The sequence below is a fragment of the Scylla paramamosain genome, chromosome 25, assembly GCF_035594125.1.
Source record: "Scylla paramamosain isolate STU-SP2022 chromosome 25, ASM3559412v1, whole genome shotgun sequence".
NCBI classification, from domain to species: domain Eukaryota; kingdom Metazoa; phylum Arthropoda; class Malacostraca; order Decapoda; family Portunidae; genus Scylla; species Scylla paramamosain.
This window is the reverse complement of record NC_087175.1, coordinates 3,782,501-3,808,927: the sequence shown is the minus strand read 5'-3', so window position 1 is coordinate 3,808,927 and position 26,427 is coordinate 3,782,501. Positions and strand designations below refer to the sequence as shown.

General features: G+C 42.5%; 1 protein-coding gene across 1 annotated transcript in view; it reads right to left on the bottom strand.

Annotated features, from left to right (window-relative positions):
- Positions 1 to 26,427, bottom strand: part of LOC135113101 (putative neural-cadherin 2) — a 248,894-nt gene that overhangs the window by 12,099 nt on the left and 210,368 nt on the right. The window contains exons 8-10 of the mRNA XM_064028140.1: positions 12,131 to 12,364; positions 4,479 to 4,642; positions 2,522 to 2,668 (exon numbers count right to left, since the gene is read on the bottom strand). Of these exons, the coding sequence (XP_063884210.1) occupies positions 2,522 to 2,668; positions 4,479 to 4,642; positions 12,131 to 12,364 (545 nt within the window). The remainder of the gene's footprint in view (positions 1 to 2,521; positions 2,669 to 4,478; positions 4,643 to 12,130; positions 12,365 to 26,427) is intronic.

The following is a 26,427-nucleotide window of genomic DNA, read 5'->3' as shown; positions in this document are numbered from 1 at the left end:
AGGAATAGGAAGTAAGGATGAGAGATAGAATGTGAAGGAAGAGGTAAAAATCGTACTCTCTCTCTCTCTCTCTCTCTCTCTCTCTCTCTCTCTCTCTCTCTCTCTCACCTTGACAAAGAGATAAAAGACAAAGTTTTCATGTATAAAAATGACTGTCATGCTTTTTGTAATGACGTGTGTGTGTGTGTGTGTGTGTGTGTGTGTGTGTGTGTGCATTTGTTCGACTGTCAACACAACAAGAATAAAGAACGTGAAGTAAATCTCTCTCTCTCTCTCTCTCTCTCTCTCTCTCTCTCTCTCTCTCTCTCTCTCTCTATATGCATTTGAAGAAGCTTTCAATGCTCACTCCTAAATCTGCTCTCCCGGGAACCACTAGATTTGGTAATGAAATCTGCAGCCTTTTCTCACAACTCTCTCTCTCTCTCTCTCTCTCTCTCTCTCTCTCTCTCTGGGAATGTGTGTATGTCAGTGAATGAAAGATAGATAAATAAATAGATAAATATGAAGACAGATAAGAGAGAGAGAGAGAGAGAGAGAGAGAGAGAGAGAGAGAGAGAGAGAGAGAGAGAGAGAGAGAGAGAGAGAGAGAGAGAGAGAGAGAGAGAGAGAGAGAGAATTAATGGTTAAGGGGGAAAAGAGGAGCAAAATTCGATAATTGACATTCGAGTTTTGTGTTTTTTCCAGCAAAAGTTTCCTGCCTGGTAAAGTTTTCCTTTCAAGTGTTTTTTTTTTTTTTCCCCTTCAAATACCGTTTTCTTTTTTAATTTATTGCTACTCATACTTGTCTTTCTTTATTCCTTTTTCCCAAATATTAGTAGTAGTAGTAGTAGTAGTAGTAGTAGTAAGTTACTGTTGTTGTTGTTGTAATAACCTTGAATCAATGAACACACAAACCCATAATTCTCTCTCTCTCTCTCTCTCTCTCTCTCTCTCTCTCTCTCTCTCTCTCTCTCTCTCTCTCTCTCTCTCTCTCAACCCAGCTCAGTATTCCCATTTCTTTCACCAGATACCCTTCTCTCTATCACACTCCCTATCCTTATCACCCTCCCACCCATCCTCTCTTCTCTCCCTCTCCCTCTCTCTCTCTCTCTCTCTCTCTCTCTCTCTCTCTCTCTCTCTCTCTCTCTCTCTTCCTCAAAATCCCCAAACAAGGATTTTACATTTATTCCCAAAAGGTGTGGAAGGAAAAAAATCACCCAGGTATAAATATTTTAGTAGTTTGGCGTCAATCCCTCCCAACTGTGTCTTGTCTGGGGAACAAAGGACGTGGCAGGTACACAAGAGAGAGGAAGAGAGGGAGTGCGGGGCGAGGAGGGAGACCACTAAGGAACACAAAGAAAGAACATGGAGTAGTAGTAGTAGTAGTTGTAGTAGTAATAGTAGTAGTAGTAGTAGGGTTATATTTTTGTTAGCTCTTTTGATGTTTGTTTTTTTGTTTACTTTAATGTGTAGGAGAGAGAGAGAGAGAGAGAGAGAGAGAGAGAGAGAGAGAGAGAGAGAGAGAGAGAGAGAGAGAGAGAGAGAGAGAGAGAGAGAGAGACTGGTGGTGATTGAAAATATGATGCATGTGCTCTTTGTTATTCTTCTCTCTCTCTCTCTCTCTCTCTCTCTCTCTCTCTCTCTCTCTCTCTCTCTCTCTCTCTCTCTCTCTCTGTCTCAATAGTGAAACATGCAAGATAAAAATTGTTTGTGAGCAAGAAAGACAGATTTTGAGAGAGAGAGAGAGAGAGAGAGAGAGAGAGAGAGAGAGAGAGAGAGAGAGAGAGAGAGAGAGAGAGAGAGAGAGAGAGAGAGAGAGAGAGAGAGAGAGAGAGAAAATAGTGTCAATTAGGGAACTGAGAGCTAAGGCAAGCTAAACAAATGAATAAAAAAGTTAAATAAAAAAAAGATAAAAAAATAAAGCAAAAATGTTTGTCTTTGTTTTGTTTTAGGTGAGTTTGTTCTTAAAGAAAGGGAAAGCTGACATTGCACGCACGCACGCGCACACACACACACACACACACACACACACACACACACACACACACACACACACACACACACACACACACACAACTTACACAGTGCCTCATAAACCTTTCTCATCACTTCTTTCTTTCACCTCCTCCTCCTCCTCCTCCTCCTCTTCTTCTTTTCCTCCATTCCTCGTCCATCTTTCCCATCACTATTTCCCCCTCTCCCTTCTTTCCTTCATGTTTTCCTCTTTCTCTTTACCATACTTTCCCTACTCCTCTCTATCTAGTTTCCTTTCCTCACCTAACTTCCTCAACACACACACACACACACACACACACACACAAGTAAAAGATTAAAACAGAGAATATAAATGCAGAAACATGTACATTCCTCTCTCTCTCTCTCTCTCTCTCACAAATCACTTCCTCACTCTCTTCTTTTCTTTCTTTCTTTCTCTCTTTCTTTACTATATACCTTCTCCCTTTTCCACTTTTTTTTTAATTACTCTCTCTCTCTCTCTCTCTCTCTCTCTCTCTCTCTCTCTCTCTCTCTCTCTCTCTCTCACCCGGTCCGTCACTTCCACTCTGAACCGGAAACCAACACGATGGGCGGGATTCTCGTAGTCAAGGGGTTGCCGCGCCCACAGCAGGCCGCCCACACCGCCTGCGCCCACCCTGAACAGCTGCCACCCACGCCCACTCTCCGGAACCACCTGTAGGAGGGAGAGAGAGAGGGAGAGTGAGTGTTGATACGATGGGTGTGTGTGAATGATCATGGAGAGAGAGAGAGAGAGAGAGAGAGAGAGAGAGAGAGAGAGAGAGAGAGAGAGAGAGAGAGAGAGAGAGAGAGAGAGAGAGAGAGAGAGAGAGAGAGAGAGAGAGAGAGAGATGCCACTAGGAAGAGGAGAGGAAGATAAATGAGGAAACGAGGGAAGGAAGGATGAAGAGGAAAAAATGAAATAGGGAAATTAGGTTGAGAGAGAGAGAGAGAGAGAGAGAGAGAGAGAGAGAGAGAGAGAGAGAGAGAGAGAGAGAGAGAGAGAGAGAGAGAGAGAGAGAGAGAGAGAGAGAGAGAGCATAATAAAGGAAGGAGGAAGAATAACGCTATTAAATAAACAAAAAAGGATGAACAAACAAGCAAACAAGGAAACAAACACAAACAAACAAACAAACAAATATATAGTTCACCTGACTCGTCAAACACACACACACACACACACACACACACACACACACACACACACACACACACACACACACACACACACACACACACACACACACACACACACAGAGAGAGAGCAAAAGAGAAAAAAAAGACAAAGAAAAAAGTAAATAAAAGATAAAAGGAAGAAGCAAACGAGAAATGGTGATATAAGAAAAAAAAAGAAAAGTATCAGTTGTTTTAAACATGTGAAAAGAAAATGATGAGGAAATAGAACAAAGGTAAAAAATAAATATAAATAAATAAATAAAAAAACACTAGAAAGAAAGAAAAACACAATAAAATAGTAATAATAATAATAATAATAATAATAATAATAATAATAATAATAATAATAATAATAATAATAAACAATAAAAACAAGATAAAACTTAAAACAACAAACACATGACACATATAAATATGTAAAAAAAATAAATAAAAATTAAAAATAAATAAATAATAAAAAAATATAAAAGTGAAAATATGAAGACAACAAAAAAAAAACAACAACTTCATTTCTTAATTTCTTATTGTCTTTTCTTTTTATTTCCATCTTGTGTTGTTGTTTCCATCTTGTGTGTTTGTACTTTTATAATTACGTGGTTAAGTTATTGGAGAGAATAGAGAAATAAACAGAAGAAACAGAACAGTGAAAAAAAAAAGATGGACAATGAAGCTACAGAATACACAAAATTAAAATAAAAAATAGAGGAAAGAAAGAAAATAAATTAAAAAGAAAACGTCAAAAAATGAATACACAAAAGGGTTTAAAATGGAATACGAAAAAGACAAAAAATAAAGGAAACAAAAAATAAAACAGTGAAAAGATGTAAAATACGTAATAAAACCACACACAACAGTATTCAAGAAACCACAAATCCAAACCAGAAAGTTGAAATAAAAAAAAAAATAGAAATACAATAAACAAAAAATAAAAAAAATATGCAGGAAACGAAAAAGGTAAATAAATAAATGGAGGAATTTTCAAACGAATAAAAAGACAAACACACAAAACAAAATCAAAGAAATACGAAAGGAAAAAAAGTAAGCGAAAGCAACAAAGCTAAAAAAAAACAACAACACGCAAAGAAAATCCAGGATAGTTAAAAAAAAAGTGAAAAAGAGGAAAGTAAAAAAAAAGTACATACAAAAAAATCAAATAAAAAATGAAAAATTACATAAAACAAAAGAAAAAAAAGAAAAGAAAAAGTTAATCAAGAAAAATAAAAAAAAATCCATAAAAAAATATAGAAAAAAAAAAAAAAAAACGAAAACAAACCGAAACAAACAGAGGAGGTCCCAGCCACACAACTCACCCTAAAGGAGAACTGGTTATTAAGGTCCTGGTCCACCACGCCGAGCTCCCCTAGTGGATGGTCCGGCGTGAGGTGCTCCCCCGCCGCCAGCACCCACTCCTGCTGGGGGAACCTGGGGGGCGTGTCGTTGACGTCCTCCACCTCCACCAACACCGTGCCTGTACCTGGAGAGAGAGAGAGAGAGAGGCGATGGACAGGTGAGGGGAGACCGGCAGGTGTGATGGGGAGGAATGGACGGGTGGAGGGACAGGTGAAAGGGTGTAACAGATTTTTTTGGTGAGTGAAAGGGTTGATAGGGATTGTTGTTTTTGTTTATGGAAGAGTGACACTGGCTAAGGAGAACGAAAGTGAGAAAAAAAAAAAAATGCCACTGAGATGCCAGTCCCTATGGAAAGAAAAAAAAAAGATTATGCAAAATTGAGATGTCAGTCCCCCCACCAAAAATAAATAAATAAATAAATGAAAATAAATAAATAAATGAAAATGTCAAAAAATATCATCTAAAATTAACCCTTTGACTGCCACTTGATACATTTTCCCTCAGTCATTCACCACTGAGACATCTTTCCTTGTTCTTCGGCCACTTCCAAACGCTAAACTGGCTAGAAATTGCAGAATCTACTATCTTTTTTTATCCCCTTCTTTCCTGTACATGATAAAAAAAAAAGATTCCACACATTAATGACTTTTTTAGAGCTGTGAATTCTTGCAGACCGCAGCGAAAGGGTTAAGTATCAGTCCCTAAGGCAAGGTCAAAAAAAGAATCATCAAAATACATAACCAGTGCCCCCAAAAAAAAGGTCAAACCAGGTCATTCAAAACAAAATACTAATCCTAAAAAGAAAAGTAAAATATTATCACCAAAAATTGAAGGATAGGTGCCTTGAAACCTCCCATCTTTAAAGAGTTCAAGTTACTGGGAGGGCTGTCAAAGAAAAGAGAGGGTGACAAGTTAGGAGAAGGGGTGAAATAGATAGATAAGGTGATAGCGTGAACACAAAGTTTCCGTGCGTGTGAAGGGAAGGAGTAAAAAATAATTATTAGTGATAAGCAGGATGTGTGGTTGTTAGCTAGTTGTGTGAACGAGTGAATGAGCGAGACTTGTGTGAGGCATGAATACGTGTATGAGTGAACGAGCTAGGCTTCAGTCATAAGTGTTAAGTGGAAGTGCGCGGCCTGGCGCCGGGAGATCACCTACCTCCAGCCTTCTGTTCACACCTTCTGTGAATAAACACCTGCACTGTTACCTGCGTTTCCTGTGCCCCTGCTGGTCAAGAGTCGAACATGGCGCAGTGAGTAGGATCAGGACAAGGCTGCAGTGGGTACGGCGCAGAATGGAGAAGCAGTTGGAGGCGCTGGCTGCCCTGCTAGCGCGACAGTCGGAGCAGAGTCAGGCTCTGCTAGCGCGACAGTCGGAGCAGAGTCAGGCTCGCGAGGAGCGTTTAACCCAGCTGCTGGAGAGAGTGGGGACACAAGCTCCCAGTCGCACCACGGCGAGCAATGAAGGCGAAACCACAGCCCGCAGCACGTCTACCCAGGGCGCGAGGTTCCCGACGTCCGCCACCATCATTCCTCACTTAACGGCGTCAGCATCTTTACGTGAGTTCGACACGTGGCGCCATAAGTTTGAAGGATACGTAACCCTCGCCAGGATAGACTGTCTCTCCCTGGCTGAGCAGAGGGCGGCACTCGCTGCTGTCCTAGACGACGAGTGGACCCGTACACTTCGCTACGGGATAAGCTTACCGAGAGACGCGGAGTTAAGAACCATCCTCGATGCAATGTGTGAGTACCTGCGAAGCCAGCGCAACATCATCATGGATAGAAGAGACTTCTACTCCCGCGTGCAAGAAACGCAAGAAGGTTTTGACGACTTTTTATGTGCTGTAAAGGAAATCGCCAATTTCTGTGACTTTTGCGACCAGTGCATAAACCATCAGCTGCGTGACAGAATTGTCGTTGGGACACGAGACGAAGTGGCTCTGAAACGCATGCTGGAAAACAAGAAACTCACCCTTGAAAACGCCATAGATATTTGCAGAGCATCAGAGAGCGCTAACCAGTGTAGTGCAGTACTAAGGGGCGGCTCTCACTCTTCGAGCCATGGTGTGAACGCTGTCTCGAACTACAGGAAGGGCAGTTTCGGGGGCTCAAGCCCCACGGGCTGTTATCGTTGTGGCAAAGATTGTCGCAGTGACAAAAGGGGATGCCAGGCAATAGATAAAGTGTGTCGTAACTGCGGGAAAAGAGGGCATTTTGCGAGTGTATGTCAGCAGACAGTGAGGAAACGACGAGGAGCTTCGAGGAGTTCCTCAACTGTCTCTCCTCATCGCGGTGCAGGCCCGAGGCGGGGAGCCAGTGCCAGTGTATACCAGCTCTTATCAGGCGTATACACAAAGACGGTGACGGCACGACCTGCGCCCCAGGTGCTCATTACCGCCACACATCCCGCTGGAAGAGACAAGATTACGTGGACTCCTGACTCTGGGGCCGAAACGACCGTTATTGGCCTCGACACGGCAACACTCCTTGGAATCCCGCCCTCCAGCTTGGCGCCCGCTGATGGTGATGGACTTTATGCTGCCGGTAATCACCCCCTCACCTGTGTAGGAACTTTCTCGTCGCACTTGCAACTGGGCGACAGGGAAGCTGAGACTGTTGTGAGCGTGGTGAAGGAGGTGAAGGGGGCGCTGCTTAGCTGGTACGATTCCATCGCTCTCGGAATCCTCCCCGAAGATTTTCCGGCTCAAATCCGACCGCTACGCAGGGAAGAACAGCACACCGGCAACAGCTCCATCAAGTACCCGACCGCCTCGCAGCCACCTCTATCTACGCCCACAGAAGTGATCAGCTGGCCTCATTCCTACGACCCAACGCCACAGCAGCGTGCGGGGCACGCTGCTGCTGTGATCAAGGCCTTTCCCAGCGTCTTCGAAGCAAAGGAAGGTTTACGTGCAATGGCTGGTGGATCCATGGCCATCGAGTTGACAGACGACGCCCTCCCACGTGCTCCAGTACAGGACCCAGTGGAGGAAGAGGATGCTGCTACTTCTGGTGACCTCGACCCTCTCCACTCAGCGGTCATCTCAGCGTTATCTGCCACCAATGAGGACGGCGTCCGCTTAGCACCACTCCAGGATCAGACTGTGGAAATGGTACGTGCCGCAGCAGCAAGAGACGGGGAGTACTGCTTGCTCAAGAACGTCATCATCGAGGGCTTCCCTGATCATTGCCACGACCTCGATCACCGCTTGCGTACGTACTGGCCGGTGCGCAGTCTGCTGGCCGTAGACGACGACCTGGTGGTTTACGGGCCGAGGCTTCTTATTCCTCACAGCCTCCGCCGAGAAACACTAGAGCGACTCCATGACAGTCATCAGGGGATGGAGCGCACCAAGCGACGGGCCCGACAAACGGTGTACTGGCCTGGTATGGACAGAGACGTTGAGAACGTCGTTTCTGGATGCTCACTATGCCGTCCACTCCTACCAAGCCAAGCCAACGAACCTCTCTGGCAGGACACGGACACACCCAGCAGGGTGTTTGAGTCAGTTTCTGCAGACTACTTCCACGCAGCAGGCCGTACATACCTCGTGTATGTAGATCGCTTGTCTGGGTGGCCTCACGTGTCTGCATGCTCACGTCCAGCATCGGCTGATCAGCTCGTTCGTGTCCTTCGGGGTGTGTTCGCCGACACGGGCGTGCCTGTTCTCCTGAGGACTGACGGTGGACCGCAGTTCACTTCTTCATCGGTACGGCGCTTCCTGGCTCGATGGGGGGTGGAGCATCGTGTATCTTCACCTCATTATCCACGCTCCAATGGTCACGCCGAGGCAGCGGTCAAGTCCGTGAAGAAGCTGATCCTCACGACCACACAGCAGGGACACCTGGACGAGGATGCGTTCGCTCGCGGGTTGCTGGAACTGCGCAACACTCCGAGGGCGGAAGGGCGATCACCAGCACAAGTCCTCTTCGGTCATCCTATGAGGTCCTGTGTCCCGGCTCATCATCGCTCATACGCTCAGCAGTGGCAGCGCGCTGCTGATGAGTGCGACGCCAAGGCAGAGCGACTGAGGAAGAAAGCGAAACTTCGCCACGACGCGTCCGCCCGTACTCTTCCTCTCCTGCACCTCGGTGGCCACGTCGACGTTCAAGATCACACGACAGGCCTCTGGGATCGCCTGGGTGTCATCGTGGCTGTTGGGCGAAGGAGAGACTACCTCATCAAGATGGGCAGCGGTCGCGTGATGTGGCGTAATAGAAGACACCTACGCCCACACAGACCTCTTGCTCCCCTTCCTGTCGAGCAGCACACCGCTCATGGCGGTGCAGCGCTTCAGCATCAGGGTCACGAGGAACACCACCATCCCGGCAGCCCGGAGCATCAGGGTAACGGGGTACACCGTGGCCGAGAGCAACCAGAGCGTCGAAGCAGCCGACAGCGTAGGGAGCCGAGACGACTGCAGGTGCGGTGGCACCGTAGCACCTACGATTAGTCGTACGTGTTCATTGTACGCTGTGTTTGTTTTGTGTATATGTACCGTGTTTTCTGTACTTCAATCATTGTAACTTTGTTTCATGTGTTACGGTAGCCATAACAAAGATAAGGAATCTTCCTTATGTCTCGGGGGAGGTGTGTGGTTGTTAGCTAGTTGTGTGAACGAGTGAATGAGCGAGACTTGTGTGAGGCATGAATACGTGTATGAGTGAACGAGCTAGGCTTCAGTCATAAGTGTTAAGTGGAAGTGCGCGGCCTGGCGCCGGGAGATCACCTACCTCCAGCCTTCTGTTCACACCTTCTGTGAATAAACACCTGCACTGTTACCTGCGTTTCCTGTGCCCCTGCTGGTCAAGAGTCGAACACAGGACAGGAGTGAAAGGAAGAGGGTGAGAAGTGAAGAAAGGTGGTAGAAAGGACAGGAAACAATGAAGAAAGGAAAGGAAAGAAAGACGATAGGAAAAGAAGAAAAAGGAAAGATACGAAAGAACGGGAAAGGAAAGCCAAGGAAAAAGGAAAAGTGAAAAAAAAAGGAAAGAAAGATGAGAACAAAGGAAACTAAAAGAAAGAAAAGAAAGGATGAAAGATGATATAAAGAGAAAGAGATGACATAAAAGTAAAAGCAAGAAGTAAAACCAGCAAGAGAAAGAGGAAAGCAAATACGAAGAACAAATGTTGACAGACAGACACAAGACAGATGTGAGAAAATAAATATGCACGAAAGAAGAAAAAGGAAGAGAGATAAAAAAAAAAGGCTTCGTGACAGGTGAGAAAGGAAGAGATAGATAAGCAGAAGCAGGTGAACATGTGTGAAAAAAGACAGGTATGAAAGCTGCAAGTAAGACACGAGGAAAAAATGAAGATAGGAATGAAAAACAGAGTTGATAGGTAAAATAAAAAAAAAAAAGACAAGGAAAAGAAGATGAACAAGTAAGAAAAAAACGAAGATATGGAAACTGAAGGTAAGAGATTAGAATAGAAAAAAAACCTCAAATAATAGGACAAGATAAATAAAAAAAAATGAAAAGGTGAACAATGAACAGGTGTGAAAAAAAGAAACAGGTGAGAAGGAAGCAAAAATGTAACTTGCTGAAGAAAAAATGTCAAAGGTGAGATAGGGGCAAAGTTAACAGTATGAAACGTTAACAGGTGACAGGTATGAAAGGAAGGAAGGAAGGAAGGAATGACAGGTAAGGGGAAGAGCAGTGACAGGTGTAAGGGAAGGGGAAATAAAGGTGAGGGGACAGGAAAGGGGTGAGAGATAATGATGTTTAGAGGCGAGCAAGGGTCAGAGAGAGAGAGAGAGAGAGAGAGAGAGAGAGAGAGAGAGAGAGAGAGAGAGAGAGAGAGAGAGAGAGAGAGAGAGAGAGAGAGAGAGAGAGAGAGAGAGAGAGAGAGAGAGAGAGAGAGAGAGAGAGGACATTGAGGGGGATAGAGTGAGAGAGGAGGAAGAAGAGGAGGAGGAGGAGGAGGAGGAGGTTGGAGGATGAGAAAGGATGAGAGGAATAAGGGGGGATTGTATGATAAATGAGGAAGAGTGATGAGGGGGATAAAGGGAGAAGGAAGTTGAAGAGAGAGGGAGAGAGAAAGAGAGATATAGCAAGGGAAGGAGAGAGAGAGAGAGAGAGAGAGAGAGAGAGAGAGAGAGAGAGAGAGAGAGAGAGAGAGAGAGAGAGAGAGAGAGAGAGAGAGAGAGAGAGAGAGAGAGAGAGAGAGAGAGAGAGAGAGACGTGGGGAAGAGAAGAGAAAAATAAAACAATATTATTAAGAAAAGAAGACAAGGAGTAGACAAAGAAAAAAGATGATGGTTAATGAATAAATTAGAGAGAGAGAGAGAGAGAGAGAGAGAGAGAGAGAGAGAGAGAGAGAGAGAGAGAGAGAGAGAGAGAGAGAGAGAGAGAGAGAGAGAGAGAGAGAGAACCTAGTCATGTCAGTCAGTTTACCTACCTATCCATCTGTCAATCTACCTATCTATCAATTAATCTATCTACCAATCTTACATACCTGTTAAAAGAGATTGACCGGGAATAAGTAAAAGAAATAAATGAAAAAAGAAACACTTAATTCGTCACGCAAACAATAATAAAGAGTAAGAAATGAATGAAAAGTATAAAAAAAAAATATTCACATAACCTCCACCTTTGAACTGGCTGGCCAATATAAGGAAGAGTAGAAGAAAATAGGAAAATGAACAAAGAAATAAAGAAAAGATGAGAAAATGGCTTCTTAGTAATTCCTTCTACTACCACCATAATAAAAAGCCTCTTAGTGATCCCTTCTATTACCAAAAAGAAAAAGAAAAAGAAAAAGAAAAAAGAAAATAAACGAAAAAAAAAAACAAAAAAAAAGAATTAGTTGTCTTCACATAACATCCACCTAACATCCAAGAACTAAGGACAAATAAAAAAAAATAAATAAAAATAAGTAAAATAACATAAATTAATAGAAAACTGATTCCTTCCAACCAAAAAAGTAAACAAACAGCAAGACTCCCTCCACATCACCACCACCACAACAAGAGCCACTCTACATCACCACCACAACAACAAGAGCCACTCCACATCACCACCACAACAACAAGAGCCACTCGACATCACCACCACCACAACAAGAATCACTCCACATCACCACCACCACAACAACAAGAGCCACTCCACATCACCACCACAACAACAAGACTCCCTCCACATCACCACCACAACAACAAGAGCCACTCCACATCACCACCACAACAACAAGAGCCACTCCACATCACCACCACCACAACAAGACTCACTCCACATCACCACCACCACAACAAGAGCCACTCCACATCACCACCACCACAACAAGAGCCACTCCACATCACCACCACAACAACAAGAGCCACTCCACATCACCACCACCACAACAAGACTCACTCCACATCACCACCACCACAACAAGAGCCACTCCACATCACCACCACCACAACAAGAGCCACTCCACATCACCACAACAACAAGAGCCACTCCACATCACCACCACCACAACAAGACTCACTCCACATCACCACCACCACAACAAGAGCCACTCCACATCACCACCACAACAACAAGAGCCACTCCACATCACCACCACAACAACAAGAACCACTCCACATCACCACCACCACAACAGCATCCACCAACCGCACCTTTGAGCCCCCCGCCATCCGTCGCCACCACCTGGATGGTGTACCGCTGGGCCTTCTCTCGATCCAGGCAGCAGATGGAGGTGCTGATGACGCCCTCCTTCCCGTCCACCGTGAAGATAGGGCGGCCCGTGGCTTCGTCTATTACGTTTTTCTCCAGCGAGTAGATCAGCCGCGCGTTGGTGCCTTCATTGGGGTCATCGTGGTCTGTTGCCTGCACCTGCGTCACCTTGGTACCTGTGCGTTTGGTTAGGTGAGGTTTGGTTAGGTTTGGTTTGGTAAGTTTAGTTCGGTTACGTTAGGTTAAGTTACGTTAGGTTAAGTTAGGATTAGGTTAGGTATGGTTTAGTTTGGTTAAGTTAGCTGGGTTAGATTTGGTTTGGTTTGGTTGCGTTGCGTTAAGTTTGGTTAGGTAGGTTAGAGTTACCTGTGAGGGAAATGGGTACCTGGTTGTAATGAAAGGCTGGGCAAGCTATGTTAGGTTAGATTAGGTTAGGTAGGTTAGGGGTACCTGTCAGGGAAGTGAGTACCTAGTTACGAAAGGTTGGGCAGATAAGGTTATGAGTGATTACCCAAGTAAATACGTATTAGGTTAGAGGGCCAAGACCTGTGTAATTAGTGGTTGGACAGGTAAATGTGAGGTGTCTGGGAATAAGACAATACCTGTGGGGGAAATGAGTAGCTCCTAGTTCTGACGATAAGGTTATGAGAGGAGTTCCAATTAGGTATCCGGCTAGAGGGGAAAACCTGGATATAATTAAAGACTGGCTAGGTAAAATGAGATGCGTCTGAAAAAAAAAAAAAAAGTGAATACCTCGCTATGATGAGAGATACTCGGCAGTTGATATTTATTACTCCCTCTGCTGGAGCTGATGTATACACCTACCTATTTCTGCGAAGACCTTGCTAAATAAGAACATTGAAAGTAGAAGGGATAAGAGTGACTACCTGTATACTGGAGTTAAATTACTTAAGTTTGTGAAGCAACACCTTGCAAAGTAAAATGAAAGTAAAAGGAAAAGATGTGAATACCTGCACTTTTCCACCTGCAGCCTTGGTACTACCTGTGATGAAGCTGAAGTATATACCTATTTTTGCGAAGTATCAGTAACGCCTTTGCTAAATAACATACAAGGAAAGTACAAGGAAAGACATGTGAGAGTACCAGGACTTTAATATATGCGACTTTGGTACTTTCTGTGATGAAGCTTACCTGTGAGCGGGGGAAAAATCTGTGGCTAAAACTCCTGACCTGGAGGACAGGTACACAATTTTTCACACCTGTTTCTCGCGCCACTCTCTCCTCTCCCTCCTGTCCTCTCCTCTTCCCTCCACTGTCCTCCCTCCCTCCTTCAACCCCACGCCCCCTCATCTTCCCTTGTTTTACCGAGTCCCCCTCTTTTCTTCCCCTACCCCCACACATCCTCAATTTTGTCTTTTCTTTTTTGCTTTCCTTCTTTTTCCCTCCCTCCTTCCTTTCCTCCATCCTCACGGTCTTTCACTACTTGCCTCTGAACTCTCTCTCTCTCTCTCTCTCTCTCTCTCTCTCTCTCTCTCTGGTTGCATCTCTTCCTTTTTTATTTCTCTTCTTCTGTCCTCCTTGTCTGCTTTTCCATTTCCCTCCTTTTTTCCTTCATTCTCTGCTTCTCCCTCTCCTTCCTTTCCCCTTCTCTTCCTTCCTCTGCTTGCCTCTCTTCTACTGATTGCCCCCTCCCTCTTCTTCCCTCTCTCCCACCCTCCCTCCTCTTCCCTGTCTTCCTCCACCTGCCTCTCCCTCCACGCTCTCACTCTCTCATCTGCTTCTTCACTCTCCCTGGTGATTCTTCATGCGATAATAAAGAGTGGAAACTTATTTTGCAAAGATGATTAAGGAGGTGAATCTCTCTCTCTCTCTCTCTCTCTCTCTCTCTCTCTCTCTCTCTCTCTCTCTCTCTCTCTCTCTCTCTCTCTCTCTCTCGCCCTTATTCATTTACTGTCTTTTTTTTTTTCGCTGCATTTTTTATACAGTTTGCTTTACAATGTTTAATACTTTGAATTTTGTACAAGCTGTTGACTGTTGCTTCTCTCTCTCTCTCTCTCTCTCTCTCTCTCTCTCTCTCTCTCTCTCTCTCTCTCTCTCTCTCTCTCTCGGTCTGTTTTTACCTTTTTAACAATATAGTTTTCTTTCAAATTTTTTTTTCAGACTTTTATCATGTTTAGTTCTAGAATAACAGACTTTTCATATGTTGACTGCTTTTCTCTCTCTCTCTCTCTCTCTCTCTCTCTCTCTCTCTCTCTCTCTCTCTCTCTCTCTCTCTCTCTCTCCTGAGCCGTGTAATTATGATAATGTTCCAGTTTTTCACAACGGAGGGTCACGGTCCACTTTTCGGAAATTTTTGGGACAGAGTTTTCAGGACACACTGAGGTGACTAAAATTTTCTTCCCGAGAGCAAGACACGAAGAGGACACGTCTTGAACAAACACACCCACGTCAACACATCTAGGGCACGCTCGCTCTAACTTGGGGAGAATATTTTTGCGCTATTTGATGCTTGTTTAGTTTAAGTGGAAAATTAATTACTAAACTTCCATGCACGCTGATTGTAGAAAAATGACTCCTCCAAATTACATGTATACGCAGGCAGGCAGGCAGGCAGACAGACAGACAGACAGACAGACAGACAGACAGACAGACAGACAGACAGACAGACAGACAGACAGACAGGCAGGCAGGCAGGCAGGGAGGGAGAAAGAAAAATAGACAGACAGAAAGACAAGCGGACAAACAGACAGTCAGAAAAATAGACAGGCAAGAAAACAGACAGAGAGGAAAATCGATACAGACAAAAACAGAAAGGTAAATAAACAGATACATATAAGTTTATAGCAAAAATATAATAGACTTTTTTCAACTGCACATATACAGACAGGTACAGAGGCACAAACACAAAACAAATAGACAGACAGACAAACAGGCAGACACATATGCAGACACAGACAGACAAAAAGACAGATACACAAAGAGACAGAAACTGACACACACACACACACAAACACACACACACACACACATTTACTTCTTGCAGCTGGACTTCAAAAAATAACATTTAAATCATTTGCAATTCCAACTCGTTGCACTCCTTGGCAAACACCTTCTTTTTTTCTTTATTTTTTTGCACTTTTGAGAACACTTGGAAATCTCAATCAGTGGGAAATACCGAGTGAATATTTATTTGATATTTTTAATCATATAAAAGCATTGAGGCAAAGCAACTTCCAAAAGATATTCAAATTCCATTACAAAAACACACACCTGATTGAGAGAGAGAGAGAGAGAGAGAGAGAGAGAGAGAGAGAGAGAGAGAGAGAGAGAGAGAGAGAGAGAGAGAGAGAGAGAGAGAGAGAGAGAGAGAGAGAGAGAGAGAGAGAGAGCTAGAGAGAGAGATAACACAAAGAAGGATTTTGCATCAAAATTTACATAAAGGAAAAGAATTTATATCTTGCAAAAATACCACCAGAGAGAGAGAGAGAGAGAGAGAGAGAGAGAGAGAGAGAGAGAGAGAGAGAGAGAGAGAGAGAGAGAGAGAGAGAGAGAGAGAATAATACCAACTGCCATTGACCAACCATCCATTCTTCATATAGGGAGAGAGAGAGAGAGAGAGAGAGAGAGAGAGAGAGAGAGAGAGAGAGAGAGAGAGAGAGAGAGAGAGAGAGAGAGAGAGAGAGAGAGTTGGGGGGTTGGAAAACTACAACCATTCGTTTTTCCTGATGCAATATTTTTCATTTTTTCATCGTGTGACCATCAAAGTGAGGAGGAGGAGGAGGAGGAGGAGGAGGAGGAGGAGGAGGAGGAGGAGGAGGAGGAGGAGGAGGGTTTGCATGAAAAAAGGCGTTGTGAGAGTGTGTATTGGTTTAGCTTTTCTCTCTCTCTCTCTCTCTCTCTCTCTCTCTCTCTCTCTCTCTCTCTCTCTCTCTCTCTCTGTACTTTTTGAAGGATGATCGTGAGAAAAAATGCTTCAAATATGAACGCGTCAGTGAATAAAAGAGAGAGAGAGAGAGAGAGAGAGAGAGAGAGAGAGAGAGAGAGAGAGAGAGAGAGAGAGAGAGAGAGAGAGAGAGAGAGAGAGAGAGAGAGAGAGAGAGAGAGAGAGAGAGAGAGAGAGAGAGAGAGAGAGAGAGAGAGACGGGCCGAGTTAAAGAGAGGATAAACTTGACTTTATGAATTGCAAATTAAATCGTGCAACTTTCACACAGAACAACAAAAACGACAACAAAAGGAAAAAGAACAAAAAAATACAGCCATAATGGAATGTCCAACTTGATGTGTGTGTGTGTGTGTGTGTGTGTGTGTGTGTGTGTGTGTGTGTGTGTGTGTGTGTGTGTGTGTGTGTGTGTGTGTGTGTGTGTGTGTGTGTGTGTTTTAGGCGGAAATATTTCACGAATGTCACTTTAATATCCAAACCTGAGGGGAGAGAGAGAGAGAGAGAGAGAGAGAGAGAGAGAGAGAGAGAGAGAGAGAGAGAGAGAGAGAGAGAGAGAGAGAGAGAGAGAGAGAGAGAGAGAGAGAGAGAGAGAGAGAATGTAAACGTGTAAAAAGTGGCCAAGTAAACAAATAAAACTAGAAAATGAAAGAAAAAAAAACTGAAAGAAAAAAATAATGCAAGGAAAGAGACAAAGAGACAGGCAGACAAACACAGAAAACGAGAGAAAAAAAAAAAAAACGAATAAACGTCTATCATTTTCTACATGAATTCACACTAAAGAAACACACACACACACACACACACACACACACACACACACACACACACACGAAAAAAAAAAAAAACATCTTAACATACCCTTACAAAATAAAGACAGACAGACAGACATGCAGAAACGGTGGAGAAAAAAAAAAAAAAAAAAAAAAAAAAAAACACGTACAAGATATATGATACTGACAGACTGCGAGGCAAAAAAGTAACTGACAGACACACAGACAGACACACGAACAGATAAAAAGATGGCTGGCTACTTTAAACACGCTAAAAAACCTAAATGACTGACACCTTTTTTGAACATTACATTACTAAATAGAGGAGAGGATTAAGAAGCAGGATGAATTAACAGTTGTATGGACATAGGAATTAATTATCTCAGGTAGAAACACAGGTATATAAAAATAGACAGGAAAACAGATACAAAGAAAAGTTGAAAGGTAGATAGAAACAGATAGATAGGAGAACAAATGATAGGTACATATAAATAGATAGGAGGAAAAGATGACAGCTGGAAACAGATAGATAAGTAGACGATATGGAATTACAGACGAATAGGACAGACAGACAGGGAAACTAATATACATAGATAAATAAATAAGGAACAAGGACGAGAGATAGATACACAGACAGGAAGGGAAAGGTAAAAATAGATTAAAAAAAGAAAGATATATACACAGATAGATACACAAGATAAGAGACAGATATAAGAAAAATGGGACAGGAAAAAACACATACGCAGAATGATGAGAGAAAATCCAGACAGATATAGATAGACAGTAACACAGACAGACAGAAAGACAGATAGATAGACAGAAAGAAAGACAGGTAGACACACAGACTGAAGGACAGGTATACAGACAGAGAGAAACACAGAAAGGCAAACAGTAAGACAAAGACAGACAGACAAAACAGACAGGAGATTAATACAGACAGGTAGATAGTAAAAAAAAAAAAATAATAAATGAACCAACAAATATCAAAGCAACCGGAATATTTTCAATTAACTTTTCCCCTCACGCAGGTAGGCGGGGCATCTAATTAGTGAGGCGGGAGAGGCAGGTGAAAGGAAGATGATCAGATAGTACAGGAAAGTCTTGCACGTTCATCATCCAGCCAATCAGCTCTCAGCCTTAAGTCCCTCCTTGACGGTGATTGGCTGACGTTTTTAGCCCACACATACACACACACACACACACACACACACACACACACACACGGGTATATATTTCAGATGTATATTTTTCTTTAAAATTTCTGATCTGTCACCTGCAATCTCGTCTTTCTGGGTCTCTCTCTCTCTCTCTCTCTCTCTCTCTCTCTCTCTCTCTCTGACTCACTTACACTAATTAAAAAGGAATAGCGCCAGTCCTTCTCATTTTCTTACGTCAAACTATGTAAAACGTCCTCTCTCTCTCTCTCTCTCTCTCTCTCTCTCTCTCTCTCTCTCTCTCTCTCTCTCTCTCTCTCTCTCGTCTTTAACTTCCTCTCCACCCTTTCCTTTCCTCACTCTTTCCTCACCTCCCTTTCTTCTGTCCTCTCTCCATTTTCTTTTCTCCTTGACGTAAAAAATTGGATTTCAGTTTTACTTTACATATTTTTTTTTTTTTTCAGAACTTCATGCCTTAGAATGACGAGGTAGGAATTCAAAGTGTTTAAGACCGCTATTTGCATTTATATTTCTCTCTCTCTCTCTCTCTCTCTCTCTCTCTCTCTCTCTCTCTCTCTCTCTCTCTCTCTCTCTCTCTCTCTCTCTCTCTCATCCGTCTGTATATCTATTTATCTGCCTATCAATTTGTCGATCAATGTCAGATCCCTGATTCCAATAGGATTAATGAGAGAGAGAGAGAGAGAGAGAGAGAGAGAGAGAGAGAGAGAGAGAGAGAGAGAGAGAGAGAGAGAGAGAGAGAGAGAGATACTAATGAATTACAACAACAGGCGAGAAATCAGATTCACAACTTAGGATGAAAAAAAAAAAATAAATAAATAAATAAAAATAAACAAATAAAACTTCAAATACTGAACTATAACTTATTTGAATATTGAGAGAGAGAGAGAGAGAGAGAGAGAGAGAGAGAGAGAGAGAGAGAGAGAGAGAGAGAGAGAGAGAGAGAGAGAGAGAGAGAGAGAGAGAGAGAGTAGCAGAGGGAGAGGACAAGGTACAGGAAAACCCTCTTGGACTCGTGACCTCCAGGGAGTTGTGCCATCACTCCTTATCCACTTAAATCTTCCCAAGCCTCGTTTTCTATGACTAATCTTATGCGACGAAGAAACTCCCTTTTTCTACAATACAACCACGTCCCTGAGGAGGAAGAGGAGGAGGAGGAGGAGGAGGAAGGACTAAAGTAAATGTGTTCCGGATTTATTTTGTCAAGAAAAGCTTAATATTTTTTTCTTTTTATGAGAAATACTTTTTTTGAATTGGTCTCTCTCTCTCTCTCTCTCTCTCTCTCTCTCTCTCTCTCTCTCTCTCTCTCTTTCAGGGGTCTTGATGGATTAGAAGCAGACTGAATTTACTGACTTTCAGAGAAGCTTTCCTCGTCAGCGTAAAATCAGAGCAAAGAGAGAGAGCGAGAGAGAGAGAGAGAGAGAGAGAGAGAGAGAGAGAGAGAGAGAGAGAGAGAGAGAGAGAGAGAGAGAGAGAGAGAGAGAGAGAGAAAACCATCTAGTCACCAGCACTTAATCGAATGTAACACGGTAAACAAACTAAAACACAAAATCACACACTCTTTTCCTCATGTTTCTAGTTACAGACTCTATTTTACATTTCCTTTCGTTAGTGGAGAGAGAGAGAGAGAGAGAGAGAGAGAGAGAGAGAGAGAGAGAGAGAGAGAGAGAGAGAGAGAGAGAGAGAGAGAGAGAGAGAACGACTGAGAACACGGTGCTTAAGTCTGGTAGTGAAACACGGTTGAAAGACACGTAGAGTTTTTATAGTGAAACTTGGCACGATTTTTCCCGTAGAGTTTTGACGGTAAGTGTGTTTTCAGGGTTTGTAGTGTATTTATTTATTTATTTATTTTTTTATAGAGGTGACGTAAAGTTTGTATATTTTTCGTGGATGCTTTGTGAGTATTGTAATAGAGGTTTGCGATTGTGTATATTGTATTTCTTGGGATTCAGGTGCATGCTTACTTATGATGCATTTGGTGTATAATTCTGCCATTTTCTCAAGTACGTGATGAGAGTATTGTGGAGTGAAGGAGAGAGAGAGAGAGAGAGAGAGAGAGAGAGAGAGAGAGAGAGAGAGAGAGAGAGAGAGAGAGAGAGAGAGAGAGAGAGAGAGAGAGAGAGAGAGAGAGAGAGAGAGAGAGATTTTTTGCCTATTTATATTTCCTTGTGTGTGTGTGTGTGTGTGTGTGTGTGTGTGTGTGTGTGTGTGTGTGTGTGTGTGTGTGTGTGTGTGTGTGTGTGTGTGTGTGTGTGTGTGTGTGTGTGTGTGTGTGTGTGTGTGTGTGTCTAGTCAGTTGTTGCAGTGTATACGTATATATGCGAGTGTTCTTTTTATAATTCTATCTTCAAGAGACATATTAAAAATTGTGGTTATTGCATTTTTTTCGCAAGATAATTTCGTTTTCCCCACTCGTTATTATATTTTCTCTCAATGTAATTCCGTTTTCTCCAATGCAGATGTTTGTAAGTTAGTAAGAATTCTTTCACAACGGGCAAACAGAAATGCTTTTACGTGTTCTCTCCAGCGAAGTGAAGAAATGTATTTAATGGATGAAATAATGGTTCTTGTCTGATTTTTTATTCGGAATGTATAAATGAAAATAAGCAAGAAAGTGAAGCAAAACAGAGCGAGAATATAAAGAAAAAAACACAACAATGAAGACGAATTAAACAAAATAAAATAAAACAGCGCAAACAGATGTGGATATTAATCTTGAAACGAGAGAAAAAAAAGGATAAAAATACACAATGATAAAGAAAAAGAAAGCAGAGAGAAATCTAAAAGAGAATAGAAAAAAAAATAACACAATGAGAATAAGATAAGAATAAAAACGTACAAACTTAAAGAAATGCAAAGACTAAGAGGAAAAGAAACAAACAAAAAAAGCCAACAAATATAGATAATTGGAAACATAAATGAAAATAAATATAAATAAAAGCAAGTTAATAAAAATCAATACATATGAAGGCAGTTTAGCAAAAAAAAAAAAAAATAAGAAAATAAAGTAAAAAAATCAATAAGCAAAATAAATAAACAAATAAATAATAAACTTGAAAGCCAAATTGACGAAAAACCAAGGTAACAGACAGCAGGAATACACAACTCCCTCCGTTGAGTGTTCCTTGAATAAGCCAAACACACTCCGCCTCGCTGGCCTCACGAAGGAACCAATAAGTCATGAATACTCCCACCTCCTCTTAGCCTGCACGACAAACGAGTGCCTTCTTGTATAAATGAACAGTCCCTTTCCTTACCTATGCCAATACATAAGAAAACATCATCTGCTTTATAATTAGTTACCTCCCAACCGCAGATTAATTAAACACCTGGAGTAATGTTTAAATTGACCCAAAACTACCTAAGCAATGAAATATACAGTAACTTCATTAGTGGAACTCTTTTCTATATCAGGAAAAATATTTAAAGTACCTGGACAATTAAATATACACGTAATCTGATAAGTATATTAATTTCGCTGCCAATCAAAATAACAGGCAATTTATGTATTTAAATTTTACATATCTATTTTTTATTTTTTTCCCCCAGGAACTAAAAAGTACATGGTCTGTTAGATACACTCAAAGTAGAACCAACACTTTAAGCTTTCAGTCAATAAAGATTTCAAACAAAGTATTTATCGTGAGTTTTCCACTGTCAGATGAACATATAGATTAATTTCCACACCTGCGCTTTTCCCAAGATGCCACAGAATATGTTGCAAGTAGATACAGCGAACACCATCCAAATCATCACGCTTTAATTTCTCAGTCAGCACCACATCACATAATTTCCCTACACATTCCTTGGATATCCAGTGTCAAGGTGATCTTTTCCAAGGAGATTAAAAAAAAAAAAAAAAAAAAAAAAAAATGGTGAAATATAAAAATGAACACAAACCACAATTAAAATCACAACCTATTTTACCTTTCCACTGAATAAAACCACGTGACTTACCTACAATAACGAGAACCCTAGATTTCGTATCCTTGAGAAAAAAAAAAAAAAAAAAAAATCTGAATTACTTAGCTTCTCAATCATCAACACTCAACTTCGAATTCTCATTATCAGGTGTATTGTGAGGCTAAATGGTAGCTCTGATTAGTTGTAAATAAATGCAGGAGGTTGTAAGAAAGTAGAAACCTGTCTGTGATCCTTTATTTATCGTCCGTTGAGTTTGATCCAGTGTACTGTCACTGCCAGGTAAAGAAAACAGGATAAAAAAAAGTGCTATATTTTTGTTCGAGAGTGGAGTGCCGTGTGTGTGTTAGCTAATAGATCAGTAGGTTCTCTCTGTAGTGCTATTTAGTTTTACAGCAAATGCCAGTAAAGGTGAGTGAGCGAAAGGAAGTAGGCAAAGATGGAGTGAGTGAAGGTTAGTGAGAGTTAATGAACCTGGCGTAACGAAAATAAATGAATGGATGTGAACGAAAGTGAGAGAAGGTGAGTTAGTGATGGCGGCTGAGCGAGTGAATGAGAAAAGATGATTGAATATGTAGAGGATAGTGAGTAAAGGTGAGAGTGAACGTGAATGAGTGAAATTATCCCAGGTGATAAATACAAGTGAATGAATGAAATGGAGAGAAGGAAATGGATGAAAATGAGTTTAAAAAGTGAGAGAAAGAAGGTGAATGATAATATGAATAATGAGTCAGAGGAGATGAGTAAGTAAAGGTGGCGCCCTGTAAGTATATTTTTAGCGTGCGGGTGGTAAGCGATGGGAACAGTGGGTGACTGATGTATGGGGCGGGAAATGAATGTGTCACCGGCGCTTCGAGTTGGGTTACCTTTAATTTGAGTTGTGATGAATGTGAAGCTTGTTAGTACCGGCCTTTGATAAGCTGATGTGCCCTTAATTGTCCCCTGATTGATGCAGCTCGTTATGTTATTCTTCCTCGTCATGCTACTGCTGCTGCTGCTACTACTACTACTACTACTACTACTACTACTACTACTTCCACGACTACTACTTCTACGACTACTACTATAATTACTACAGTGTGTGTGTGTGTGTTTGTTTGAGAGAGAGAGAGAGAGAGAGAGAGAGAGAGAGAGAGAGAGAGAGAGAGAGAGAGAGAGAGAGAGAGAGAGAGAGAGAGAGAGAGAGAGAGAGAGAGAGAGAGAGAGAGATTCCCTATAATAACAACACTGACACTCATCACCATTATCCAACACCAACACCACCACCACCACAAAAAAAGACGCAGCACGACACGGAACCACAACAACAACAACAACAACAACAACAGCAACTGCACCTTCACCACAATACCAAACACCGCAGCACACACACACACACACACACACACACACACACACACACACACACACACACACACACACACACACACACACACACACACACACACACAAACAACACACCACCACCAACCATGCGACAAGTGACAGGCGTACGTCGTTTGGCTAACTGAGGTGGACAGCTGTGTTTGTGTACCTCTCTCTCTCTCTCTCTCTCTCTCTCTCTCTCTCTCTCTCTCTCTCTCTCTCTCTCTCTCTCTCTCTCTCTCACCTGGTGGAATGCAAGGTCACGGCGGCGTGTTGATGAATACATTAGGTCAGTTCTCAGGTGTGTAGTGTCTAATTAATTGGTGGTACTCATTACGACTTTTTGTGTAATGCCGTTAGTAATTACCAATCATTATTATTGTGATGCCTTTGATCGCCAAGGGAAAAGTCATCACAGGAATGCATAATTATGATCTCAAGCTGATTGCCTCATTACTAGTCTTGTTAGCATTATTCGTATCATTATTTTTGTTGTTGTTGTTGCTGTTGTTGTTGTTGTTGTTGCTGTTGTTGTTATCATTATTATTATTACTGGCAATAGTGCTACTACTACTACTACTAACACTACCACCACCACATTACTACTACTACTACTACTACTACTACTACTACTACTACTACTATCACTACTATTACTACTACTACCATTATTATTGTAAGAGTACGAATTCTGCGTTCCCTGTCAGTCATATAGTGCAAGTTAAAGGGGCAGACTGAAGTAAATATGAAACTTTCTCTCTCTTAGTATTTCTCTCTCTACAAATGAGCAAGCTGTGACCTCTTGACCTGGGTGCTGAGTCTGATAAAGAAGGTCACTTGGGTGTATAATATGGGTCATTGAATTATACCTTCAAAAAGAAACGTGTCCATATATTGCTTCTCTCTCCCCTGCTCTACAATAAAATGCAAAGTAATATCAGGGATTATATATTTTGTTTTCTGATGTGTATGTAGTTTTTCCATATCATGAATATACATGTGTGTGTGTGTGTGTGTGTGTGTGTGTGTGTGTGTGTGTGTGTGTGTGTGTGTGTGTGTGTGTGTGTGTGTGTAAGGAAAAGTTCAAAACAATATCACTGTTCTGTTTATATTTACGCTAATACACAGTATATTCTTTTCTCTCTTCCTCCTCCTCCTCCTCCTCTTCTCTTCTCATCTTTCTCCTTCCTTTCTTCTTACCCTTTCCATCCACTCCTTCATCTTCCGGCTCGTTTCTCTCCCTCTCCTTCATCATTCAACCTCTCATCTTTCATTCTCCTCCTCCTCCTCCTCCTCCTCCTGGCGCTCTTCACCTCCCTCCTGCTCTTCCTCGTTCCAGCGAATTAATGGCTAAACAAACACTGCATCACATACCAAGAGAAAAGGAAAAACATGACCTGGAGCTTTAAAACTGCACGCGACTGTGTGTGTGTGTGTGTGTGTGTGTGTGTGTGTGTGTGTGTGTGTGTGTGTGTGTGTGTGTGTGTGTGTGTGTGTGTGTGTGTGTGTGTGCTTTGCGTCATCATCCTGTACACACAAAATCTCACTCATCTTTGCCTCTCACACCTTTCTTTACATTCTACCTGTCTTGCATCTAAGAATATCGCTCCTTCTCCTATAATCTCAGCTGTCACCGCCTCACACCCGTTTTCCTCTTTTCCTCTTTCCACCTGTCCTCCTGAGCGTCCCGAAGACTCTTCCCACCTGTGTCATCTCACCTGTCCTCAGCTTATTCCATTTTTTTCTCTTTTCACCTATCACTTTCATGTACCTGACACGTCCCTCTCACCTTATCAATACGTATGATCTTAACGCCCCCCTCACACACACACACACACACACACACACACACACACACACACACACACACACACACACCTTTTCTCTCTTTACCTGTCTTGAACATTCCCCAACAGTTCCTTCCAGATATTCATCAGTTTCATTCTTTCATTAACCCAAAACACTCCATTGTCTGATGTTTCTCGTAATCTCTCTCTCTCTCTCTCTCTCTCTCTCTCTCTCTCTCTCTCTCTCTCTCTCTCTCTCTCTCTCTCTCTCTCTGAGCTGTCCTCTTCACTGCACTAATACCTTCTTGAATTTCATAACACCTGCCATCCCAAACACTACTTACCTGTAGCCCCCAGTACCCTTTTCCTCACTGCCTTTTACTTTCAATAGAATATGATAAAAAAAAAAAAAGGAAAAGACTGAGGTACTGGATAAAAAGTGTGGAAAATACAAGACCCATCTACTCATGATCTATATTCTTAAATGCTTCTTTCGTTCGGATTATTTTCTAAGGCAATAGAGATGGCTTAGTCTGGTTGTCAGGTGTGGTTTTCCTTTGGTGTTACAGAATATTTGCTACACTAACACTACATAGAATCATGAGAACATCTTTGAGCATTGCACTGCCTTCAGTACAGCTTGTTAGAAGTAATTGAGATAAGATCTTTAACGTTATTGGTCACTGGATGGATTTGGAGAGTGCAAGAGTCCAAGGTCTCCACCAATCACAGAGCTGAAAAAAATTGCATTAAAAAAATAATCTAAATTAAGGAAATATTCACATCAATTCACGTTAAGTATCACCACGCGACTGTGGACTGAAGTGTTTGTGGAGGATACAGAGGAAAGGGACGGCGAGAGTGTGCACCAGCCGCCGCTGATCAGGCTGAGACTGTGGACTGAAGTGCTCCACACCAGCAAAGCAACGCACGACGAGGAGCCTGGCAAGGCCGCACAGAACGCGCAAACTGACACCACCGCAGGGAACAGAGATCGACCGCACCATGGTGGGCAAGGAGAGAGGCAGTGCCGCAGAGGACACCAGGCCTTATAGCGCCACAGAAGACACCGAATCTGATAGTAGTGTACAAAACGGCGAGGCAAACATCGCTACAGACACTGAGGGAACCACGGAGCCTGGCGTCACTCAGGAACGCGAGAATGAAAAGACAGGAAGAGAGACGGGACGCTGATTTTTCCAGCAGTTTCTCCACTACCTGTCTTCCTTTACGCCCTTCACACTGTTCACAAGGAGGGAAGAGTCTGAAAGGCACGGGATCGTCAGGAAGAGTCCACAACATCTGCGACAACACCAAGAGGAA